Source organism: Ascaphus truei, chromosome 3, assembly GCF_040206685.1.
Source record: "Ascaphus truei isolate aAscTru1 chromosome 3, aAscTru1.hap1, whole genome shotgun sequence".
Classification (NCBI taxonomy): domain Eukaryota; kingdom Metazoa; phylum Chordata; class Amphibia; order Anura; family Ascaphidae; genus Ascaphus; species Ascaphus truei.
Genome location: NC_134485.1, coordinates 339,603,161 through 339,626,107, shown reverse-complemented (window position 1 = coordinate 339,626,107; position 22,947 = coordinate 339,603,161). Strand labels below are relative to the sequence as shown.

General features: G+C 41.7%; 1 protein-coding gene across 1 annotated transcript; it reads right to left on the bottom strand.

The window, feature by feature from the left end:
* Positions 1-2,498: 2,498 nt before the first annotated feature.
* On the bottom strand, positions 2,499-22,153 carry LOC142491114 (thiol S-methyltransferase TMT1A-like). Its single transcript, XM_075593416.1, has 2 exons — positions 21,559-22,153; positions 2,499-3,144 (listed from the first exon to the last, which is right to left on the bottom strand). Exons 1-2 carry the CDS (start codon positions 22,054-22,056, stop codon positions 3,034-3,036), a joined length of 609 nt encoding a protein of 202 aa, XP_075449531.1. The 5' UTR covers positions 22,057-22,153; the 3' UTR covers positions 2,499-3,033.
* Between the last annotated feature and the right edge of the window lie 794 nt (positions 22,154-22,947).

Sequence of the window (22,947 nt, the reverse complement as noted above, 5' to 3'; positions counted from 1 at the left end):
GTACCCATGTAAATCTATTTAACTTCTGTTCTAAAGTGTAAACTTCTCTTGCTTCATATGTTAAAAAACTTTTTTTTACATTTGACACAAATACAAGCAGGAAATGGAGCATTGCCTCAAAATAAACTTTTATTTATACTTTCTTTACATTGGGGTAATGTATCAAAGTGTTTTGCTTAAGATCACACAGTATGTTCTGTATATGGCCTTTATTGAAAACTAATCTACAAGCTTGTATATTTAAGACCAGTTAATAAACCATCTAAAGTTTCAAATGTGTTACTCCGGTTCAGATACTTCCATTTAGATCTAAAACTCTTTAATAAAGTGGTTAGAAGAATATGTTTATATTAGCTTCCAAATGCAATGATAAATATCAACTAGACTGTTGAGTAAAGGTGAGGGCAAATGGGTACATTTTTACCAGGGGTATATTTTTATATCCAAAGATGAAATATTAAAAATGAGAAGTTACACAATCTTTCACAATGGTGTGCTTTTCATATAAGTAAGATAATTTTGAAATTCTTATACATTTAAATAAAATTAATTATGTATGAAGCAGTATGTAACCAGTTTACCCAACATTTTATAAATCTTTATCTAGTATCTAGAACAAATTCAGGCAAGTATATTTGATACATATTTTCATTATTAGCCTTTCCCTCACTAGCTTCCTGTAACTACAGTACAGTATATAAAAAGTCACAATTACAATAGTTCCTGCAGTACCATAGAGACCTACTCCTGTGACTCTGAAATGATTTATTGGAATTACAACATACTGTATTCCCTCTAAAATGAATGTAATTTTCTTCTTTCCTAAATGTGTATTTAAAGCTAAAATAAAATAACTAAATAAACTTTTCTCCAGGAGGGGACATTTTTAGGACATTCCCACCATATCCTCACCAACAGAAGGGGAGTGGGGGGGGGGGGGAGAGTGAAAGCGAGCAATTTTTTGCTTATACATTGGGAAATACAAACTGTATTAAAGCTTATTGGAATTCTCTTTTATGATTGTGTAAATAGTGCTCTTGGTGACTTTCTCCCAAAATTTCTTCCACTCATCTGTTGAGAATTCACTGCACAGATCCTCCTCCGATTTGACCATACTGTACATCCATTCTTTTCTGCATCATGTGTGGTTGAGACCATGAAATAATAAAGTAATGAGGTGGAGCCTTTCTCTTAATAGCCAGATTATGAAAGTGATTCAAAGTGTCTCAGTCACGAGTCTCCTCTTGTCACGTCTGCCACAATCAGGTACACATTTTTAGACGTATGTGTATATGTGTATGTATATATACGTTTTCAGAATCCCTTGATGCAGTGGAAGCACTGTATGCTGGGGATAATGGTGAAAAGCAGGGTTGCAGACCTGCCCAAGACATGTGAATGTGCTCACAAGTGATCTTTTTATTTGCTATATGTGTATATATGTGTGTATAAATATATATATATATATATATATATATATATATATATATATATCCTCTAATTAGGTACTGCATGTAATATTTGGCGTCTAAAAAATATGGGTGAATAATTAGAGCAATTAGCGCTAGAGACAAAACATAATATAAATATAAATATATATATATATATATATATATATATATATATATATATATATATATATATATATATACATATAATGGGCACAGTGCTAAATTAAAGTCCAATAACTTAAGTTCCAGATGCTGACTAAAAAGTCTGTCTGGCTGTCTGACAACCAGTTGGAAAATGTACTGAAAAGCAGACCTCTATTGCGCTTGGATGACTTTGAATCTGGATCTATTCAAATGTATCCATTCCAATCCTGATGGTATCTTTAAACCTCAGAAAAAGGGAGACAAAAAACAGGACATGCCACAATAGTGCATTACCTATGTGATAGACTGATTTAAACTAATGATCAGGGATGACTTGGCAGATGTTAAATCAACAATTTAATATTCCATATAGATACAATAAAACAGATTGTTATTACAATCTAGAACATAAAAGTTGTACACGTGTACACACTGAACGTTGGTCCTCTTTCCTCCGCCGAGTAAAATTGGAATCCTACTCACAGAAGGTTCCTAGAATATGCCCCTCTCTGGTGATCTGGTCCCAGAACTGGTCTTGAAACGCGTAGGGTGATTTGTGGAACAGCGAGGACCCCATAGCCAGAGACACCGGCATCCAACTCCAGCTACAATTCTGGGACCAGATCGCCACAGAAACCCACTGTATAAGGTGCATATTCTAGGAACCTTCCGTGATTAGGATTCCAATTTTTACTCGGAGGAAAGAGGACCAACGTTCATTGTGTACAAGTGTACAACGTTTATGTTCTAGATTGTTATTACAATCTGTTTTATTGTATCCATATGGAATATTAAATTGTGGATTTACCATCTGCCAAGTCATCCCTGATCATTAGTTTTAAATCAGTCTATCACATAGGTAATGCACCTTTGTGGCATGTCCTGTTTTTTGTCTCCCTTTTTCTGAGGTTTAAAGAAACCACCAATATTGGTATGGATACAGGGAGATCTACATTTGAATAGATCCAGATTCAAAGTCATCCAGGCGCCATAGAGGTCTATTTTTCAGTACGTCTAATAAATATGCCTAAATGTAGAGCTTAGAGAAATGTAGGGTTTTTAAATGGGGGAGTAATTTTTAAAGGTGAGTTCCCTTAAGCCAATATTATCCCAAACTTTATAGCTATGTAATATTGCTGTATAACATTTGTAGGTTGAGATCTGTTCCCCAAGGCATCCGCAGTACAACTATGGTGGTGATTGGGAATAGATGGACAGATTCCATATCCACCCATCCACATTTTTGCATCAGTTTTGCAGTTACGAAACTTTGATACATAGACCCAATTGAATAGTACATTGCATTAAGTTATTTCACAGCATATCCAATGATGTGAGGACTTATAGGATTACGATTGAACGGCGCTTTTAAATGACGCAATTTCAGCTCAGAAAATGTTGCTCTTTCAAGGTCTTTCCAGGGGCTTCTTGTTAATTCTCATCCATTAAAATATAGTTTCCAGGTCGGATTTAGGATTTGCTGAATAAAGTACATCCAGCTGGATTCATCCGTGGAAGCCACGTGTTCCAAGAAATAGAAAGCTCCGCCCTGAGAAGCAAAGCACACAGACATTTGTTACAGAAAGAAAAACTGCATTTGTGTTTCATTTGCACAACTAGACTAGATATAGCTTTCTGGATTTTAATGTGAAATAAAATATATAGATGAGGTTATAAGAGAGCAGTTCATCCAGTCCTAATTACTCATGTAATATAACAAAATATGTTCAACTAGACAAAACAACAGTGCAGGGGTAGCAGTGACAAGGCTATATGGAAAAATAGGGGTTGTTGTATCTGGATATTATTATAATTGTTATTATACTGTGCATGCAGTGTCTTGTATATAATGTATATATGAAGTAAGGATTGGAAAGTTGATTCGCAGAAGTCCAAGAAATGCACCAAAAGCTCACCAAGTGAAGGGCTAAAAAAGTTTAATAAAGACTACATAAAATGAAAATGGGGACACACAAAAAACTAATACATAACAACCCTACGCGTTTCAGGCACTTATGTAACTGTATTTGTAACCATGTATTATTTGTCTTTAGTCTATGCCCAGAACATACTTGAAAACTAGAGGTAATTCTCAATGTATTACTTCCTGGTAAAATATTTTATAAATAAATAAATACATTTCCTAGTTGTTCAGTTGCATTGTTGAGCAAACTACAAGATCAAAAGATCTACTACTTTTTTTTATATAACATAAATTTTATTGGTGATTTCACATAATCTTTACAAACACATGGGGAGGGGAGAAGGGGAACAGAAATAAAATAAGGAGGGGAAGGGGATACCAGTGTAACACATTATACAGTACATATACTATTCAAGTCTTGAGCTACAACAAAACATACATCATATATGGAACATATAGTAGGGGTTGTGTTTCTAGTAACAGAGAATTTAAATTTTATTGGCTACTACCGCGAGGCCTAACTGATATTGGACTTACCCTGCTTCAGAGTTTGTGAAAGAGGGGCCGTGGGTTAGTGGAGAAGGGCTATAACATGATTGTTCCTAGGTTAAGGCGGGGGTTGTCTGCAAAGGAGAGAAATTCTGACAAGTGTCATTAAGAAAATTGGTAAGCTTCTCCATTTGACATACAGTAGGAACCACACTTTGGCCCTGATATTCGGTTGAGTCTGTATTTTGTTTTTTTTTCTACAGTAGCCCTCAGCAATTATACATCTAGTGCCTGAGACTATATGTGTCACTAGTTTGTTCTCTGCTCTTGAAAGATTGTGGAGGGCTTTATTTAAAAGGAAGAGCCATGGGTCCAATGGTATATCTGTTTTCAGGTTTCATGGATCCAATTTTGAACCTGCTGCCATCATTCTGAAATTCTGTGACAGGTCCACCACATATGGAGGAAAGTGTCTGTTTCTCCACATGCTTTTGGACAGAGGGGGGGGGGGGGAGTAACCCGAGACATACTTGGATATGGTTAATGGTGTTTGTACCACCATAACATAACTTTATATGCATTTTCTTTAACTGTTGTACATATGGAGCAGCTAGATATTATCCCAATCGTCATTTTCCAGTTCTACTCCTAGATCTTTTTCCCATAGTTCAATATAGTTAAGCTTATTCTGTGTCTTGTTTTTTGGAAGGGCAAAGGCATAAAAGATATTATCTGATAGATACCAGAGGAGTAAACAACACCTTAATGAAACAACTAGAATTGTGACTAACCACCTACTGTATGACTTTGCCAACAAATTAAAATACAGAAAATACATATTAAAGCCATACTTTTGGGGAATATGCCCAACTATACTAAACACAGCAAAGCATAAGGAAGCACAAAACACTAGTGCAAAGAATAGAAAAGAATATATATTGTTGGTCATATGAATCCACAGTGGTGCAGAGTCTCTGCGGTGTGTCAGTCCTCTGGAACAGTCTGTGAGGTTTGTTGCGAGAGTCTTCAGTAAACGCAGGTAGTTTGCTTTGTATAGGGAGGAGTAGTCCTTGAATATGTGTACTCTTAAGTATTTTATTGCATGCTCTTGCCATTTCAAATCAAAATTAAGTCAAATTAGTTTAGTCGTTTCTTTTTGGAGATTAATATTGAGGGCATCGGATTTATTATTATTTATTTTAAAGCCTGATAGTTTTTTGAAATGGGCAAGATCATTAAATAGATTGGGGAGGGAGATCAGGGGCCTAGACATTGTAAGAATAATATCGTCGGCAAAAACTGCCGATTTACAATTTTGATCCCCAACTTGTATGCCTGAGATATTAGCATTTTTCCCGGATTGGAGTTGCCAAAGTCTCTATGCATAAAGCACATACAGTATAAATGGTGATAGGGGGCAGCCATGACGCGTCCCACTCTTAATTTGGATTTGTTCAGAAGGGACACCTTCGCAGATCCCCCTTGGCTGTGGGGTCTTTCTATAGAGACATCAAAGCTTTGAGCAACGTTCCCCCAAATCCAAACACTTTTAGGGTTTCGTTCACGTAGACCCAATCCACACGGTCGAAAGCCTTTTCTGCGTCAAGTCTGAGCAGGATAGAGGGGACATTTGTTCTTTGTGATGAGCTGTTAGGGCCACTATGCGCCTGATATTGTCTGCCGCTTGTCTTCGAGGTATGAACCCCACCTGGTCAGTGTGAATAAGGGAAAGAAGAATTGATATGTCTATTAGCTAGAATGTTTTGAGAATATTTTGATATCTGAGTTCATTAATGAGATTGGACGACAGTTCTTGCAATTCGTAGGATATTTACCTTCTTTGTGGACCAAGGATATTGAAGCTTGCAACATGTTAAGGTGGAAAGAGGAGTCTGATAATATTGAATTGTAGAGATTTAACATATGGGGGGAGAGAATTTTTGCAAATTTCTTATAATAAATATTGGTAAAGCCATCTGGACCGGGGGCCCTTAGATGTTTTCAGGTTTTTAATGACCAGGTAAAGTTCCTCTGGAGCAATTTTTTTGGTTGAGCATTTCATTTTCTGCTATAGATATCTTTGGGAGATTTAGTGAGGTCAGATAAACATTTATTCGCCCTTCAGAATGTGGATTATTCCCATTATATATAGAGTAACATTTGTGAAATTCGTCCAGGATTTTATCTGGTTTGGACATCAAGGAACTCGATTGCTATCTAATTGATCGCATACCAGATATTAGTTGTTTGTTTCTCAATTTGGCTGTGAGCAGGGCATCTGCCTTGTTGGCTTTTTCACAACATTTCTTTTTTTTCCCCACCTTATAGATTGCTCAGCTCTTGACGCAAGAAAAATATTGAACAAACAGTATTAGACAGCACACAAAACTCTGTATAAAGTGAAATAATAGGTGCAAAACGGGAACAAGGAGGACCCTGATTCCTCCCAAATAATCAATAAACCACAAATGTTCCCAGCACTCGAACAGATACAGTAGTAAATGGATCAGCCAAAAGTAAGTATTTAATGGTACACGAATGATGCAAAAAATGGTCAAACAACGACCAAAAAAGAAAGCACTATGTGCTAGGTCAGGGACAAGGACAGGGAAAGGGATAAGGGAGAGGGGAGAGGGAAAGAAAAGGGAAAACACGGGGAGTTAAAAGTCCAGGGCAAGTGGGGCAACGTCACGTTTCAGGGTATAGGAACCCCTTCTACAGGCCCGTTGATGGCCAACAACTCCCTATTCCCAACGTCGTAATTTCTTTCTGCCGGAGAGAATTTCTTGGAAAAAACCCCGCAGGGGTGGAGTTTATCTTCGGGGGTGGGCTCCCACATCAGAAGCATCGACCTCTAGGCTAATGGGGAGGGTGGGAACAGGGTGTCGCAAAATGGGGGCCGAGACAAAGGTTTTTTTGAGATACTCAAAAGCACGACTAGCCTCCGTCGGCCAAGAGGAAGGATCGGCCTCTTTTTTGGTAAGGGCGGTAATGAGTGCTACCAGAGTAGAGAAAGCAGCAATGAATTTCCTATAATAGTTCGCGAAGCCAAGGAAACGTTGGATCGCCTTCAAAGAGTTGGGTTGCGGCCATTAGAGTACAGATTTGAGCTTCTCCGGATCCATGATGAACCCCTGGTCCGAGATAATGTATCCTAGGAAAGTGGTTGAGGATTGATGAAAGACACACATCTCCATCTTGGCATAGAGCCGGTTGGCCCGCAGACGAGAGAGCACTCTCCTGGTATGGAGAATGTGTTTGTCGAGGGTCTTGGAAAAGATGAGGATATCATCCAAGTAGATAATCACAAAAATGTTCAAGAGATCACGGAAAACTTAATTCATAAAGTCTTGGAAGACTGCAGGGGCATTGCACAACCCAAAAGGCATCACCAGGTACTCATAGTGACCACTGCGCGTGTTGAACACGATCTTCCACTCGTCGCCACTGCGGATGCAAATAAGGTTATAGACCCCCCCCGTAAATCAAGTTTAGAAAAGATTGTCAAGCCTTGCAACCTATCGAAGAGATCGGGGATCAGGGGCAACGGGTAGCGATTCTTGATGGTAATCTTATTTAGCCCGCGGAAATCGATGCATGGACGAAGAGTTCCATCCTTTTTTTTCACAAAAGAAAAACTTGCTCTGGCGGGGGAGGTGGAATTCAGGATAAAGCCTTTCTGAAGGTTCTCCGCGATATACTCTGCCATGGCCTCCGTATTACCGTGGGGGGAGGAGGGAGCAATTCCACATGGGGAGATCTCCAATGGATGGGGGACTTAGCAGTCCAATCAATAATGGGGTTGTGGAGTTGTAACCACGGTAGGCCCAGAATGAGTTGAACTGCAGGGGAATGGATGACATCAAAGGTAATGAATTCCGAGTGTCCATCCTCCATAGAAAGTTCAATGAGAAGTGTCTCCAAGGAAATAAAGGCTGGCTGAAGAGGTCGACCATCGATAGCCTCCAACCCGACCAGAATGGCTTTCTCCCGGAGAGGGATGCTGTTCTGAATAGCAAAAGCATGGTTTATGAAATTCCCTCCGGATCCGGAGTCGAGGAAGGCCAGGACAGGGATTTGGAAGCTGACGTACTTAAGGAGGACAGGGAGTAAGATGCGCTTGGGGAACTCCTGCGTGGGAGAAGGGAAGGAAGAGATTGTACCCAGTGAAATCCCCTCATACCACACTGGGTGCTGGCGCTTCCCGGCCTCAAGGGACAACGAGGCAAGATGTGTCCAGGAGATCCGCAATTAAAGCACAGGCCCTCATTCCTCCAATGAAGTCGCTCCGCAGACGAAAGCTGATGGCTGCCCAGTTGCATGGGTTCCGGAGCGTCCAATGCCGGTAAGGCAGGAACAGGATACCTGGAAACAGAAGGCCTAAAGAAGGCAGTACGAGGACGTTGACGTTCGGCCCGCCTTTCCTGAAGTCGTTGATCCACCCTGACGCATAAAGAGATCAGACCCTCCAATGAAGATGGCCTCTCGTGAGCCGCCAGTTCATCCTTTAAAGACTCCGAAAGCCCCTGCCAGAAGGCCGCGGAGAGTGCACCATCGTTCCAATCAGTCTCAGCCGCGATTGTCCGAAATTCCAGAGCGTATCGTGCCACAGATTTCCGTCCCTGTGAGATGTGGAACAAGGAGGAAGCAGCCGTATCACTACGTCCAGGGGTATCAAAAAACAAACAAAATTCTCTCTTAAAGTTGGGAAAGCTGTAAGTGAGTTCAGGTCTTAGCTTCCAGATCAGTGAAGCTCAGGCCAAAGTGTCCCCGGTGAGGAGGGAAAAGATGTAAGCTACCTTGGTTCGGTCCGTGGGGAAGCGAGAAGGTGACAATTCGAATTGTATCTCGCACAAGTTTAAAAACCCACGGCATGCAAGTGGGTCTCCAGCATATTTACTAGGCGTAGGGATCCGTAACTCAGAAGTGCCAGCTCCCTCTAGGGAAACAGTGTGAGGAATAGCGGAACTGGAGGCGTTAACCTTGGGCATTTGAGAGGATAAGGTAGCAACCTGTTGGTTAAGGGCGGTGACCTGATTATCCAGAAAGGTAAAATGTTTGGAGATAGTGGTCAGGTTATCTTCCACCTTAGGGGGGTCTGGGTCTGATGGGCTCTGCATAATGTAACGCTCGGCCTGCCCACAAACCAGACGAGACCACAGGACTAAGGTGGAACGGACAAATAACACACACAACAGCAAACGGGGGCGCGGCCGGAGTGTGGTAAGTAGCGTAGCTGGTCCGGGGACAAAAATAGAAGTAGTTCGGTACTTGCCAAATTTGGCGTAGAATGGTCGAGTCCGTAAGCCAATGGTCCAGGAGTAGAGATGGGTGCATCATAGAGTGTCCGTAAGCCTAGGTCGTGGAGAGGAGAGAGCTGCGTCGTCGAGGGTCCGTTTGCTGAGTCCAAGGGGTATAGAAGTCAGTGTGGTAGAGTGTCCATAAACCAAGTTTGAGGGTCCAGAAAGCAGCGTGGTCGAAATCCAAAGCCAAGGTCAAAATCCAGGGAGGTCAGCAGAGAATCCAGGGACAGGAACAGGGGCTGAAACAACAAGAGAGCCAAGCAGAAGCAGACAGCACCAAGGTACAGTAGCTATGCAGAGCACTGGGAGAATGGGGAGACAGGACTAAATAGTGGGCAGGGGCTTATCAGGGGAAAGGGAGGAGCGGAGGTGCGGTCCAGGGATTAATCCTGATAGGGGAGAGAAGACTGGGGGCAGACCCGGTAGAGCTGGGGCTGGAGAGCGCACTAGTGTGCATGCCTGTAAGGAGGAGGCAGGACTACCTTCAGGATTCCGGGTATGAGAAGCTTGGGTCCGCACGCGCCTGTAAAGATGACGCGCGCGACCCGGAAGAGGGAGAGCAGCCGCGGGGGTGATGCCAATGGCAGAGAAACACCGCCGGGGATTCGGAGCAGCGGGAGTAACAGGTAAGGAGGCGCCGAGAGCTGGAGTCCCCGCAGCGCGGGACCTTACAAAGAACCATTATACTGTAACAGTGGAGCTATGGTAGCTTTTTACAAAACTTTTGTGTCTGAATACTGTTGTTATACTGATGCAGCGGCCATTATTCGAACACATCTCGGCGCCGATTTTGAGTTCTCTGCTGTTCCCCATGCAGCATGAACGCGGCCAATCGCCCCAGGCACCCGCGCTTATCACGGATGTTTTGTTTGAATTTCATGGATTCTGTTTCTTCATTTGCAATAAAATGGATGAATTGTAATGTGTGCAGTACTGTGCTACTGTGCTACTGTGCTACTGTGTTACTGTGCTACTGTGCTACTGTGCTACTGTGCTACTGTGTTACTGTGTTACTGTGTTACTGTGCTACTGTGCTACTGTGCTACTGTGCTACTGTGCTACTGTGCTACTGTGCTACTGTGCTACTGTGCTACTGTGTTACTGTGCTACTGTGTTACTGTGCTACTGTGTTACTGTGCTACTGTGCTACTGTGCTACTGTGCTACTGTGCTACTGTGTTACTATGTTTTTAATAGCCAGAACACTAAAATTCATTTTTCTGCACTCGCCGCACTCGCATCTTAGTGCGGGGAAGGCTGGAATTCATCCCGCGGTTTCAAATCGGGATTCCGATGTACATGACGCGTGAAGTGTTCGAATAACGGCCGCTGCATCAGTAGATAAATGTTTAGTAAATTTAGTGATTTTTGTGGACTGGTACTAAGGGAGAGGGAGTGGTAATGGGATTTAAGAGGAATTGAGATGTGCTGATATGGGGTTGGAGCCCCATTTTACTAATTTGCCCTTTTTATATGGGAATTGGGGAGAAAAAAGAAAAGGGGAATGCAAGGGCGTAAACGCCATTTCCGGTGCTGTATATGTGGGGGAATGGGCTGCATGAACCTGACCTCCCAGCACCACTTCCAATCCACGGGCTTTGTGAAGTTTTTATACTATGATCCCTTCAGATTAGGAATTTGTTTTTCAACAAGGAGTAGCATATCACCTCGGCTCCAAGCACATTTAATGGATAATCATAATATAACTTTTTAGCAACATTCATACACTTTGAATGCTTAGGACTATAGCATTGTTTCATTTTTTTAAATGAATATTAATATACCCCCACTTACACCAGCATACTTGGGAGGGCCCCCATAGGCATCTAACAAATGCTTAACCACTACAACTATATCCAATATTATGAGGAACTTAATATGCAGAGGTTTTTTTTTCTCCCCCCAAGTCCGGAAGTCCAACTGAGCAGCCAGCCTTTGGGCTAAAGCTGCGGACATCTGAGCTTTCATTCAAGAGAACAAAGAAAGGGAAAAAAGTGCGCAGCTAATTAAACCAATATAAACTAATCTACTAACAGTGAGTAGTGATTTAAAACAATAATACCCTCAACCTTGGAGTGTATATACATACAATAACCGTGTAAACAGTATGGCGGCTTCAGCTGTAATGGGTCAGGGTGGCTCAACACTCCAACAACGCTAAAACAAACAGGAAACAAAAAACAGCGCAAAACCGCATCGTGAAGTATATCAAATTATAATTGATTTGTATAAAAGGTGAGTATTAAGCGTACATCAGGTTAAGAGAACAAACGCATTGTGTGCATAAGCACAACAGGTTACCACACTGCAGAAGGTATCAGGGGTCACTGGCAATCACAGTTGAAATGACTCCTGGAATCAGCTTCACGTCCTCAGTGGAAGGTACTACTGGAACCCCGTCTGTCCGGTGGTCTCGATCTCATCAACGGAATATTCCTGTCCGGGAAACCGGCATGTGTACACGCACACTGCAGGACCGCGTCGCCGTCGGATGACGTCACAGCACCAGAGATGATAGTCTCTTCCGCACACATGGTGTGTGGATCAGTCCAACAAAGGAACAGAGTCCCGATCTCGCTAAAACGATGTATGCGCAGCTTAAAGTCACAGACTCAATGGTTCAGTCACCAAGCATAATGGGCTAAAAAATTGTAGCACTAGAAACGTATTATCCTACGCGTTTTGTAGCTATCGCTACTTCGTCCCTGATAGCTACGAAACGCGTAGGATAATACGTTTCTAGTGCTACGATGGATCCACTGTGGATGTGAAGCTGATTCCACGAGTCATTTCAACTGTGATTGCCAGTGACTCCTGATACCTTCTGCAGTGTGGTAACCTGTTGTGCTTATGCACTCAATGCGTTTGTTCTCTTAACCTGATGTACGCGTAATACTCACCTTTTATACAAATCAATTATAATTTGATATACTTCACTATGCAGTTTTGCGCAGTTTTTTGTTTCCTTTCATTCAAGAGCCTGACAATTTGTTTCAAGCTTTATCCTGCAGTGCTTCAGTCTGTGTCAGTGGTTAGGAGAAGATGGAGGCCCCAAGAGTCTCTCTGACCCGACCAGGGACATTTTCATCCAGCCTACAATCTGCCTTTGCCCCCAGCGGAAAACAGCTCCTCAACAGGCGATGCGCCCCCTTATATTGATCCAGGACAGGACCATTACAGTCTCTATTTTAACCCAGTGTAGCTTGTTACCTTAAACAAACATTACAAGTGGGTACAGCGCTCACATAACGTATAGCTGGAACGTCTTGACTTATAACTGTATGAGTCTGCCAGTACTGTGGAGAAATGGTCAAATCTGCCAACAGCGGGGCAACGGCCCCTCTCCGGATCACCGGTTGGACCTCTCTGAGGGAGCCTCGTCACTTGCCAGCTATAGGGATTATGTTGGGTGTGTATCTTCAGGGGGTTGTTCACGGGTGTCGGTCACTCCTTTGGCTGCTGAGACGACCAGGTTGGGTGCAGGTCCGAAAGGCTTGCTGGATGGGCTTGTTAGGCCGAGTTCAGGAAGGCCGTCCTTCCTCCAGGTACCTCATGGAGAGAACATTGCCTTCCCTGATCACCTGGAGCCTAAAAGGGAAGGCCCAGCGGTATTTAATGCCGGATGATCGTAGCCTCGCCATCATCTCTTTCAGATTGCATCTGCGATTTAGGGTGATGGGAGAGAGGTCTGCGAAGACTTGGAGGGGAATATTTTCAAAGCTCAGGTTGCCTGTTCTCCTAGCTGCAGCACTGAATGCTTCCTTTGTCTGGAAGTAGTGGAATTTGGCTACTACGTCTTGTGGTCTGTCGCCTGGTTGTGGTTTTGCCCTCAGGGCCCTATGGCACCTATCTAGCTTTAGGGATTCCTCTGAGAAGTCTGGCAATGCATTTGTCACCCAGTGGCCCATAAATTCCTCCACATTAGACACTGATTCAGGAATGCTCTGAATTCTAACATTATTCCGGCGTTCCATGTTCTCTGCATCATTCTCTCTCTCTTGCAACTCCGCAATCTGCGATGTTACCTCCATCAGGTCCGCACCCTCCTGTCTCTGGGGAGTAATTGTGTCATCCATTTTCCTTTCAAGCGTGTCGGTGCGCTCACCCAGGCCAGCGATGTCTCTCCTCATTTCCGATACAACATGGAACATGCAAGAGTTTAATATTGCTGTTAAGATTGGTTATGTTTTTTTTAGTGGATGGAAAGGTATCTACCTCCGTCTCAGATTCTGAGTCCAAATGTGGATTTCATGGCAGGGAATGGCCATTGGCCGCATGTTTTTTGAAAAAGTCGTTTAGTCTTTGGGTATTTTTTTTGTTAAACTTGTCCATTTTTGGAGCCATGATGTATTAAGGATGCAGCCTTGATTAATTTGGGAGGTCTGAAGGCGAGATTCTTGCTATTAGCAGCTTTTAGAGCCCAGGGCCAATTCAGATGAATTAGAAGGAATTGCACAGAATTGGATATATACAACGAACAAGCACTAGCACTCAAACAAAAAAATCCTAGAAAGGATCTGCAGTATTAAGCAGAGGATTTAAAACTGGCAAGGATTTAAAGTGAGCCATCTAGATAGAAATCATATTTTAGACAAGTCTTACCAAATTAAAAATATTGTGAATAAACACTAGACAATACTTAAAAAAGATGAAATTTTGAAAGATTATTTGCCAGATTGACCACAGATGGTCACTAGAGCATGAATCCTTACAAATAAACTAGCACCAACTGTTAGCACAATGAAGAGGTCAAGGATAGTTTTGGCTGGTACAAAACCCAAGGGATTCTTTAACTGCAACAAATGTAAAGGCTGTATGCAGGGCCGGCGGGGATTATCGTGGGGCTCGGTGCAATGGCACAGATGAAACCGCCATCAAGCCAGTCCTGCCGTATGCATGGAAAGAAAACTATCAAGTTAACTCCAAAATAAAACAGGAGAGGTATTTGATATTAACTGTTTTTATTACCTGTCTTACTGTATATACAGTTTACCTCCTGAGTTGTTCAATGCAATATGTAATATGTAGAGCGTATTACGAGACCACAGTGTATCCGTAGTTTGGAACATTTGTAGAACTTACATTTCAGTTTAGAAACGTATAGTGTCTCCCTACATCATAAACAAAATCACAATTCTAATCCCTCTGGACTCGCATACATAGGTTTTAATACTGCGAAACAAAACTGGAGAGGAAGGAACAATGTGCAGATGCTATCCCAGAGAAAAACTTTTCAGCTTTTTAAACTGGACACACTTTAGCCTAAAGGACTTCATGTTAATTGCAGTTCTAGCTTCTAGATTATGAGAGCTTTTTGCAGGTGTAACAGTGTTAAGACCCATAGATTGACCATACAGTGAAGTGGGTATAGGCTTAAAATACTTTGACCAAAGAACTAAGGTCTTCTCCAAGATGTGATATCCAGCATTAACAAGCAATGTGAAAGAAATCAGGAGCCTGCTGGTAGTACGGAGATAGCTAGGGTCCTCCTGCTGTTATGTGCAGCAGATGTTCTCTTCAATAATTCTCAGAGAACAAAGGTAAATATAGTGTAATAACACTTCAATCAAAATTAAAAAGTATACATATGTGGTCACACTCCCATGCTCCACATAGAAAGATCGCATTTAGACCACACCTAGCCACTGGTGCTCAGCAAAGGTGGTCCCGCAGTAAAGTGTATCCCACCGACAGTCCAAGAGAATAAAGAAGTTGGCACTCAAGTGGTCTTTGTAGAAAAGTAACAAAAAGATTTATTGATGGCGGATCATCTAACTTAGAGCTGCACATAGAAACGCACACCGTCAGAGGGGATCCTCAACGGCGGTCATATAAAGTGGTACCAAAGAGTTTTGCGACGTATAGGCCTGCTACATTATTACATAGTGAAGAGTTCCAACGGTGTACCGGCCCCATCACACAGGCCTTGATATCCAGTATTGGGTGGCTTCAGTGTCAGACACTGATATACACCCGCACATCGTTTATTGGGGCATGTTATGTTAATGTGTTATGTGAATGTATGTAGTGATCCTTTTGATAAGGATCTTAAGGTGTCCATTGGCAATTACTTTATAAATATACGATTATACGGTAAACCTTAATGTAGTCTGCCTCCCGCTATCTGATATAATGCCACGTGGGAAACATCACATAGAGGAGGACTCAGGCCCTTATCTCAGTAGCAGGTGTTAGTCTGAGGCTAAAAAAGAGGGGTTACACTTGTAATTCAAATATTATCTCAAAAAGCATAGCAACCCTAGAACAAATGTTGAGTGTACTGTATGGTGTGTCCATATGTCAGACCACTCATGAAGAGAATTAGCCACAACAATGAAGAACAAAAGGGAAATTGTAATACTCTCTAAGAAGACTCTTACAAAGGCTGCTATGCCTGCACTATGCCTATATCAGTTTTCTGGTGAATATGGAGTTAAGATTATATAGTCATGAACTTTGCTCAAACATTTAACTTTGTACAAACAAAGAAGAAAACTGACATGAATAAGGTAGGGCTGCTGTAAACCCTGTTAGTGGCTAAATAAAAATCACAAGGACATGAGATTGGGTCACGCCACTGGCTCCCAGCCAGAAGTCAGCAAAAATGTTGAACAAACAACTGACAACATCTGGAGTAGGGAAAGGTGCATGAGATGAGAAATGTACATGAATAGATATGAATTGTAAAATATATGTAAACCTTGTAGTATACTGTAACTTAGTGTCAGATGCGCATACTCCATTAGAAACATTTGGCTAAGTACACAGTCCATTAATCCCCCGATTGCAAATGATAGCTTTTTTCCATTTAATTGTTACAATTTGTATCTATAATTTATATATATTGACTCTCTTTGCTGTTCCACTACCCTGCAGGATGGTAATGCAATATATATATATATATTATATATATATATATTACGTTACCATCCTGCAGGGTAGCGGAACAGCAAAGAGAGGCAGCGCTCAGAGGTAAGTGTAAACGAATTGTATTGTAACAGACTCAAAAATCCGATGTTTCGATCCCACAGAGGGATCTTCTTCCTGGAGTGTGCACACCCCAGGAAGAAGATCCCTCTGTGGGATCGAAACGTCGGATTTTTGTGTCTGTTACAATACAATGCTTTGTACTCTTATCTCTGAGTGCTGCTTCTCTTTGATGTCCCGCTACCCTGCTGGATGGTGACGTACTCTTTACATTATTTATTATTTATGGGACTAGCACCAGGCTTATTTGGATTCCAACGTTGGAATGCTTGCTGTTTTCCTTACCCTATGTATGTATGTATGTATGTATGTATGTATGTATGTATATATATATACACTGTAGTGCCAACGGTTATTCTAAAACAAACCAGTGGCAATCACCAACAAGATCCAGGTACATGCTGAAACATTTCAGCGACATTTCTGCAGAGACTAATGGCCCATCGGATTAACAGCGGGGGTCCCTGGCAGCCCCATTCAAACTGAATGGGACTGCCAGGGACCTCTGCTGTGTTAATCCGATGGGCCATTAGCCTATGCAGAAATGTCACTGAAATGTGTCAGCATGTGCCCAGCATGTACCTGGCTAGTTTAAGGCAAGTTTTAGAATACTTGTTGTCTCGTCTGTATGTGTGTATGTGTGTATAATATAAAATATATATATATATATATATATAAAAGCAAGATCCTCTGATGTCACCTCAATGCATTCCTTTAAAATATATAGACAAATCAGTAACAAAACAAATCAGTTATATATAACATGGTCATAGAAAATGAATAGTCCATTTTTTTTTAATGAGTGCAAGCGTACACGATAGGAAAATAATAGGCATAAGGCAATGTGCATATGTATCACACACACATACATATATATAGTATATACTATATATAGTATATACATATATGATGACGTGGCATAGCTTTAAACATTTTAGTATTTTGCATACATTCTAATTTGAGTTTTGTATAAAAGTCACAAGAATATCCTGTCAGTGATACTAGTTAAGCTACTTGTCACATAGCACTATTTGTCCAGATCTAAAAAGCAATTGTTTGTTTTTTATCCATGTTTTGGAAATGGGAAGGTTTAACAAACCTTTTCCAAAGTGAAAACATCAATCTTCTTTTGCACATGCAATTTTCATTATATCTTTTTTGTCAACTGCTTTTAAATTCTTGTTTTTTTCATTCATAGAATTTTGAGTGAAAAATATTTTCTCTGGATGAAAATGTAATGTTGCCTTTTGTTCAGAATTTGTAGCATGGGCATGGCCAAAAATGTATTTTTCCTTTGAATGATAGAGTGCAGGATTCACAGGGGGGAAGAAAGCTAGTAGTGACATGGACCCTGACTGGGTTGACACAGACCACTTATCACGCCTTGGGGAATGGGGCTCCTATGTTGGCACGGAGGCTTGCTAGCCAATTCTCATTGCTCACAGCTGAGGGGGGAGATTTCATAATAATACCATTCAAATATTCAGTATTTTAATAATATAGTACACAAAGTGTTAAAGTCAACTAGAATTAAAGTGACATTTTAAGAGTTTTTTCCCCTCTGCCTCATAGAGGTTATCAGAAGTAGGAACTGGCCATTATTAATGTGCCAACTTTAATGAGTAATAAAAGCATAAAATAAATATATGTTTATATTATGGAAGTCTGGTGACCGTACCCAGAACTCCCAGGGGCCCTAGCTGCCATCATCAAAGTGGACCATATATTCCTGACGCCCCTCCCCCCCATTTGAGTAGCAGAGAAGGTGACAAAAGGGTTACTATTCATTTCCAGGTCTTTAATAAAAATAAAGATATCTTGGATCTGATAGGACCCTGCTGGGAGATAATTAGTTAGCTAGATAGCTGGCAGTATTAACCCTTGTCACATACACCAGTCATGTGCTTACAGGTGTGCCGTTCATAACAATGTGCTGTTCATGACAGATGCAATGGAAAACACTAAGGGCCAGATCCACAGAGCTGCGTTTAGTGAGATAACATGACATTGTATTGTATGTCTTTATTTATATAGCACCATAATGTACATAGCGCTTCACATTAACCTTAGTTATCCTGATGTCTCACTTGCCAGTAATATTACAGTGATTGGTCATACTGTATGATGTCTCAACGAGAGCTGTTATTCCCATAATGCACCTGAGATAGAAAACCAAATGTACTGTATTTTAACTAATCGAATAATACTGTGACGGAAGGGTGTAGCCGGCCTTCATTAATAAAGGTGAAACCCGGCTGGCTGCCCCTAAAACCGTGTGCCAAGAGCTGAAGTGTCAGCTCTTGAGTCTAGTATTGCACTTTGATATGTTTCCCTGTATTTCTGCTCCCATTTTACTGTCCCCTGTAAGCTCCATAGCTAGGCATGCCATGTATAGTTAGGTCCCCGGTTGGGAGATAGATACAGAACAGGGACTTTGGGAACGGGAGTTTAAGGGTGGACATTGGGGGGCAACTAGACTTAAAAAGTGTATGAAATGTTGCTGATCGGAGTAGCCAGTAGTACTGGTAATTTACCCGCAAATCGTCTATGATTTGCGGGGACCCGTCTGTAGATGAAGATGGGGTATGTGTATGGAAGTCCCATGCAAAGTATAGGGAAAACCTGACCTGTTTTGGGTTTTACCTGTTCCCCTTGCCCCAGAGACATAAAACTTCGGGAATGAAAGTTTTCGGTACGATATTTGGGATGAAATGTATTTAACTTATTTGCAGGAGTTCGGGGGTCAAAGTTACTGGTAGTCCCGTAATTCTCCCCAATGTGCAGGAATGATGTGCGGGTAAGCGTGATGTATTACACGGGGGCTACACAGTGTCCCCTAGAATCCTGGTTTTCCAGCCCTAGTATCCCAGACCCCTTTCCCTCACAGGTATAAGCTTCCCCAAGACATATACTTTATTAAAACATGTTTTATAGTGTTTTTGTGCTTATTATATAAATGTCTATGCAGTCAGCCCAGGCATCCTCATAGGTGCCGGGATGTCTACATAGACATCGGAGTTCAAAGGAGAGAGGATGTCCAGAGGTGACAAAACTATTTGATGAGAGGGGAAGGGCGGTTTGCCAGGTCCGGAGTACAAAGGGCACCCTGGAGACTGCCAGACCTGGTGGAGCCTGCCCAGCGGGTGGCAATTGGTTAGCTGGGGGAAGATGCAGCTCGTAGGCGTATTTCCCATTGGATAATTCATATTTCCCACTCACCCGGCTTTTCGAGCTGGCTTGGTATGCCTCTTCCTCTGTCGTCAGGCAAGAGACGAGCCCCAGTTTCAATTGGCTAGTGGGAGGGAATTCCCATTCTGATTGGTCGCTCCTCCTACTTCCATGCTGAAGATAGAACAGCAGAGGGTATGTAAAGAGATGGCCGAGGCAAAGAACCAGACCATCTTGTGACATGAGGTAAGGGAGAAAAAGTGCAGAGCACTGCAGCAGGCACCAAGGAGGAGACTGGACAATAGAGACCGTTGGAAAAAAGATTTATTAAGAGACCACATCCCCGCAGTCGCTCTGACGCTTTTCGTACCCATCGGTGCTTTGTCATCTTGTGGCTTGAGTTGGTGAAGCGCGGATGTGCTTTTCAAAGTTGCTCTGGTACGAATAGCAGAGCAGCCAGCTTCATTTCTGAAGCTAGGAAACCCTGCCTTGCACAGACTAAGTCAGACGCCAGGTCCAAGTTCTGAAAATAGAACGTAGCGGTTGTGGCTACGTTATTTAACCAAAAAGAGGACCAGGAAACCGGGAGGAATTTCCAAGTCAGGGTAAGGCTGCGCTTAAAGTGCCGTCGCTGGTGACAGCGACGCGATGGTGACATCACAATGCGGTTGCTGGAAAAATCAAATTGACTTGACTTCCAGCGATCGCGACCAAGCCGTCGCGCGTTCTACTATAAGTGCATGCGGCGGCATTACATTTGTTTTGCCGTGACGTCGCGTTGCCGGCATTATAAGCGCAGCCTAAGCCTTCCGAAGCAGGCACCCTGCACCTATTTGAGGCTCGTTTTCACCCCCAGATCCCTAGTAAGTGTGTATACTGTCTGTATTTTGTATTTCACTGTGTTGTACGCATGTTTTTAAAAAAAAAACGCATTTTATTCCATTTTGTTTTGCCTATTGAATGATCCCGGTTCAGAGGTGTTAAAGGTCCTGGTCTCCTGTGAGAAATACTAGAATAGTTTATTTTGTCCAACTGTAGCATTTCTGAAACTGGGCACGCCATATCTTGACTAGATAGGATATTCTGGCTGAGATTCATTTATTTAGTCAGATTTGCTGATCTGTACTAAAAAGGCTGAACCTGTTTCTGACACTGTGACCTTCACTGTGAACTGAACTGTAATGTTGAAATAGCATCAGGCTGGATACACAATGCACATAGACTCTTTTTCTGGTTTTATAACACCTGCATGCAATATCAAATTATGTCACAGGCATTTATTTCTGCAAAATATCAGAATTACATCAATTAGTTCATCACTTGCATACTGTATCTGTATTTTTTTTTTAAAAGAAATGGATGAGATCAAAATTAGCTCAGCAAGGATTGCATGTGTTAGAGGCCATTTGAATGCATTTAGCATATTTTATTGTTCAACATGTGTGATGCTAGAAAGTAAAATATAATCGGTATACACAGTCAGTGTTATTACAATACATGTATCACATTGCAATAAATAATTCCTTATTAACTAAACAATGTGGTTCAAAGGATTATAAACTATCAATCCAAGCCACACAGCACACATTGAAGAAGCTTGTTATTAGAGCAATATCACACACACACACTGCAAAATTCTATGTACAGTGCTGCTAACATTGTCAGTGCTATACAGGCATACCCCGTTTTAAGAACACTCACTTTAAGTACACTCACGAGTAAGTATATATCGCCCAATAGTCAAACGGCAGCTCGCGCATGCGCCTGTCAGCACGTCCTGAACAGCAAAGTTGAACTCCCTACCTGCACCGAAGCTGTGCACAAGCGGGAAGACTATAGAGCCTGTTACAAATGCATTATTTACATCAGTTATGCATGTATATGATGATTGCAGTACAGTACATGCATCGATAAGTGGAAAAAAGGCAGTGCTTTACTTTAAGTACATTTTCGCTTTACATACATGCTCTGGTCCCATTGCGTACGTTTATGCGGGGTATGCCTGTATAGGAAAAAACATAACCCCGCTACTGGACAGAAAGTTGTCGTACTGCTAATATGGAAAATGTAACTACAAATCATCTTAATCTCACCGGCCTGAGAACCCGCAGCACCTCCTCCAGCACCTTCTGTATACTCGTCACTGAACATGCCAACAGTGTGCAAACCACCACATCCACAGAGCCATCAGCCACCTGGCTCATGTTTTCTGCAGGGGCTACCAGGAAGCGTTCAAACTTCAGGTGGCCATTCTCTGCTTGACTTTTACTCAGGAACGTTTGGAAATTTGGGTTGCAATCCAGGCAGGTCACTCTGCAGCCACGTGGGTAGAATTTGAAGTTGACACCGGTGCCACAGCCGATCTCTAGAAGAGTGAGCTCCCCAGAGGGACCTGTAAAATCACAGAGGTTGCTGAACAGATCCTTTTTGGTGGACTCCATCTTTTTGTTATATACCTCTGAGATTTTTAAAATGATGTAAGGAAAAATCCTCTTGGATATTGAGCTCCAGAGTCCAAGGAAGTGGAGGACATGAACTGGCAGTGCCAGGAGTGCTATGCTCAGCTGCAGAATCAATATTAAGAGAGACATGGCTTTGGGACACAGAAGATGTGAGCTGGTGCTTGCAGTTGTCAGATCGACTGCTCACAGTTTCAGCTTTAGCTGTGAATCTCTAAAGTTATGTGGCTGTGCAGACTCCACCCACTCCCTGAGCAACAAATCGGCAGCAGAACTGTACAATCACACAGCATGCAAATCTTTGTACATACATATATATATGTATATATATATATGTAACAGGTATTCCCCCACCCAATCGCATATAGAGTGTTTCTTGATCTTTAACATTATGTAAAAAAACAAAAACGTTGTAACCAAGAAGTTGCAGTATAGAAACAGTGAGTATAACATTTTTATAGAACATTATTAGTTTTAAAAAAATGTAGCGATTGTTATACGTGAGTAATGAGTCATCATTTCATAACAGATGAATAACATAATAAGTTAATGTAATGTGTTGTATTACAGTAATGTTTATTTTAAGTTCATTGTAAACATATCTATATCTATTTAAAACCAGAGACAGAACATAAAACACAGACAGAGCTCAGTGCACATCCAGTGAAACTCATACATGGTACAGTGCCTAAATATATATGTATAAATATCTATTAAATAAAATGGTCTTTTAGTTTAACATTTTGGCCAAAATTGTTGTAAGTCCCTGAGCCACTGCACGGCAGACCACATTTCCAGGGGTCCCTAACACTAATATAAATTCTTAATAACCTGTGCAATACCAGGAAGAATGATTTATAATAAATCTGTCAATATTAGTTGCAAAGTTCTAAGTCTGATTGAAGCTTTTAATAACCTGTACATTACCAGGAAAAGCACTCTGTATTAGAGTTGTCACAATCACACTGCATGCAGGCAAGTTCCCCTGAGAGTGGGAGATGCTATGGAGTGAGCTTTTAACCA

Excerpts from the sequence above, each read along its gene's own strand:
- LOC142491114 (XM_075593416.1), bottom strand. The coding sequence starts at position 22,056 with ATGTCTCTCTTAATATTGATTCTGCAGCTGAGCATAGCACTCCTGGCA. Across the intron at positions 3,145-21,558 it reads TGCTGCGGGTTCTCAGGCCG|GGCGGAGCTTTCTATTTCTT; the intron begins GTGAGATTAAGA and ends TTTGCTTCTCAG.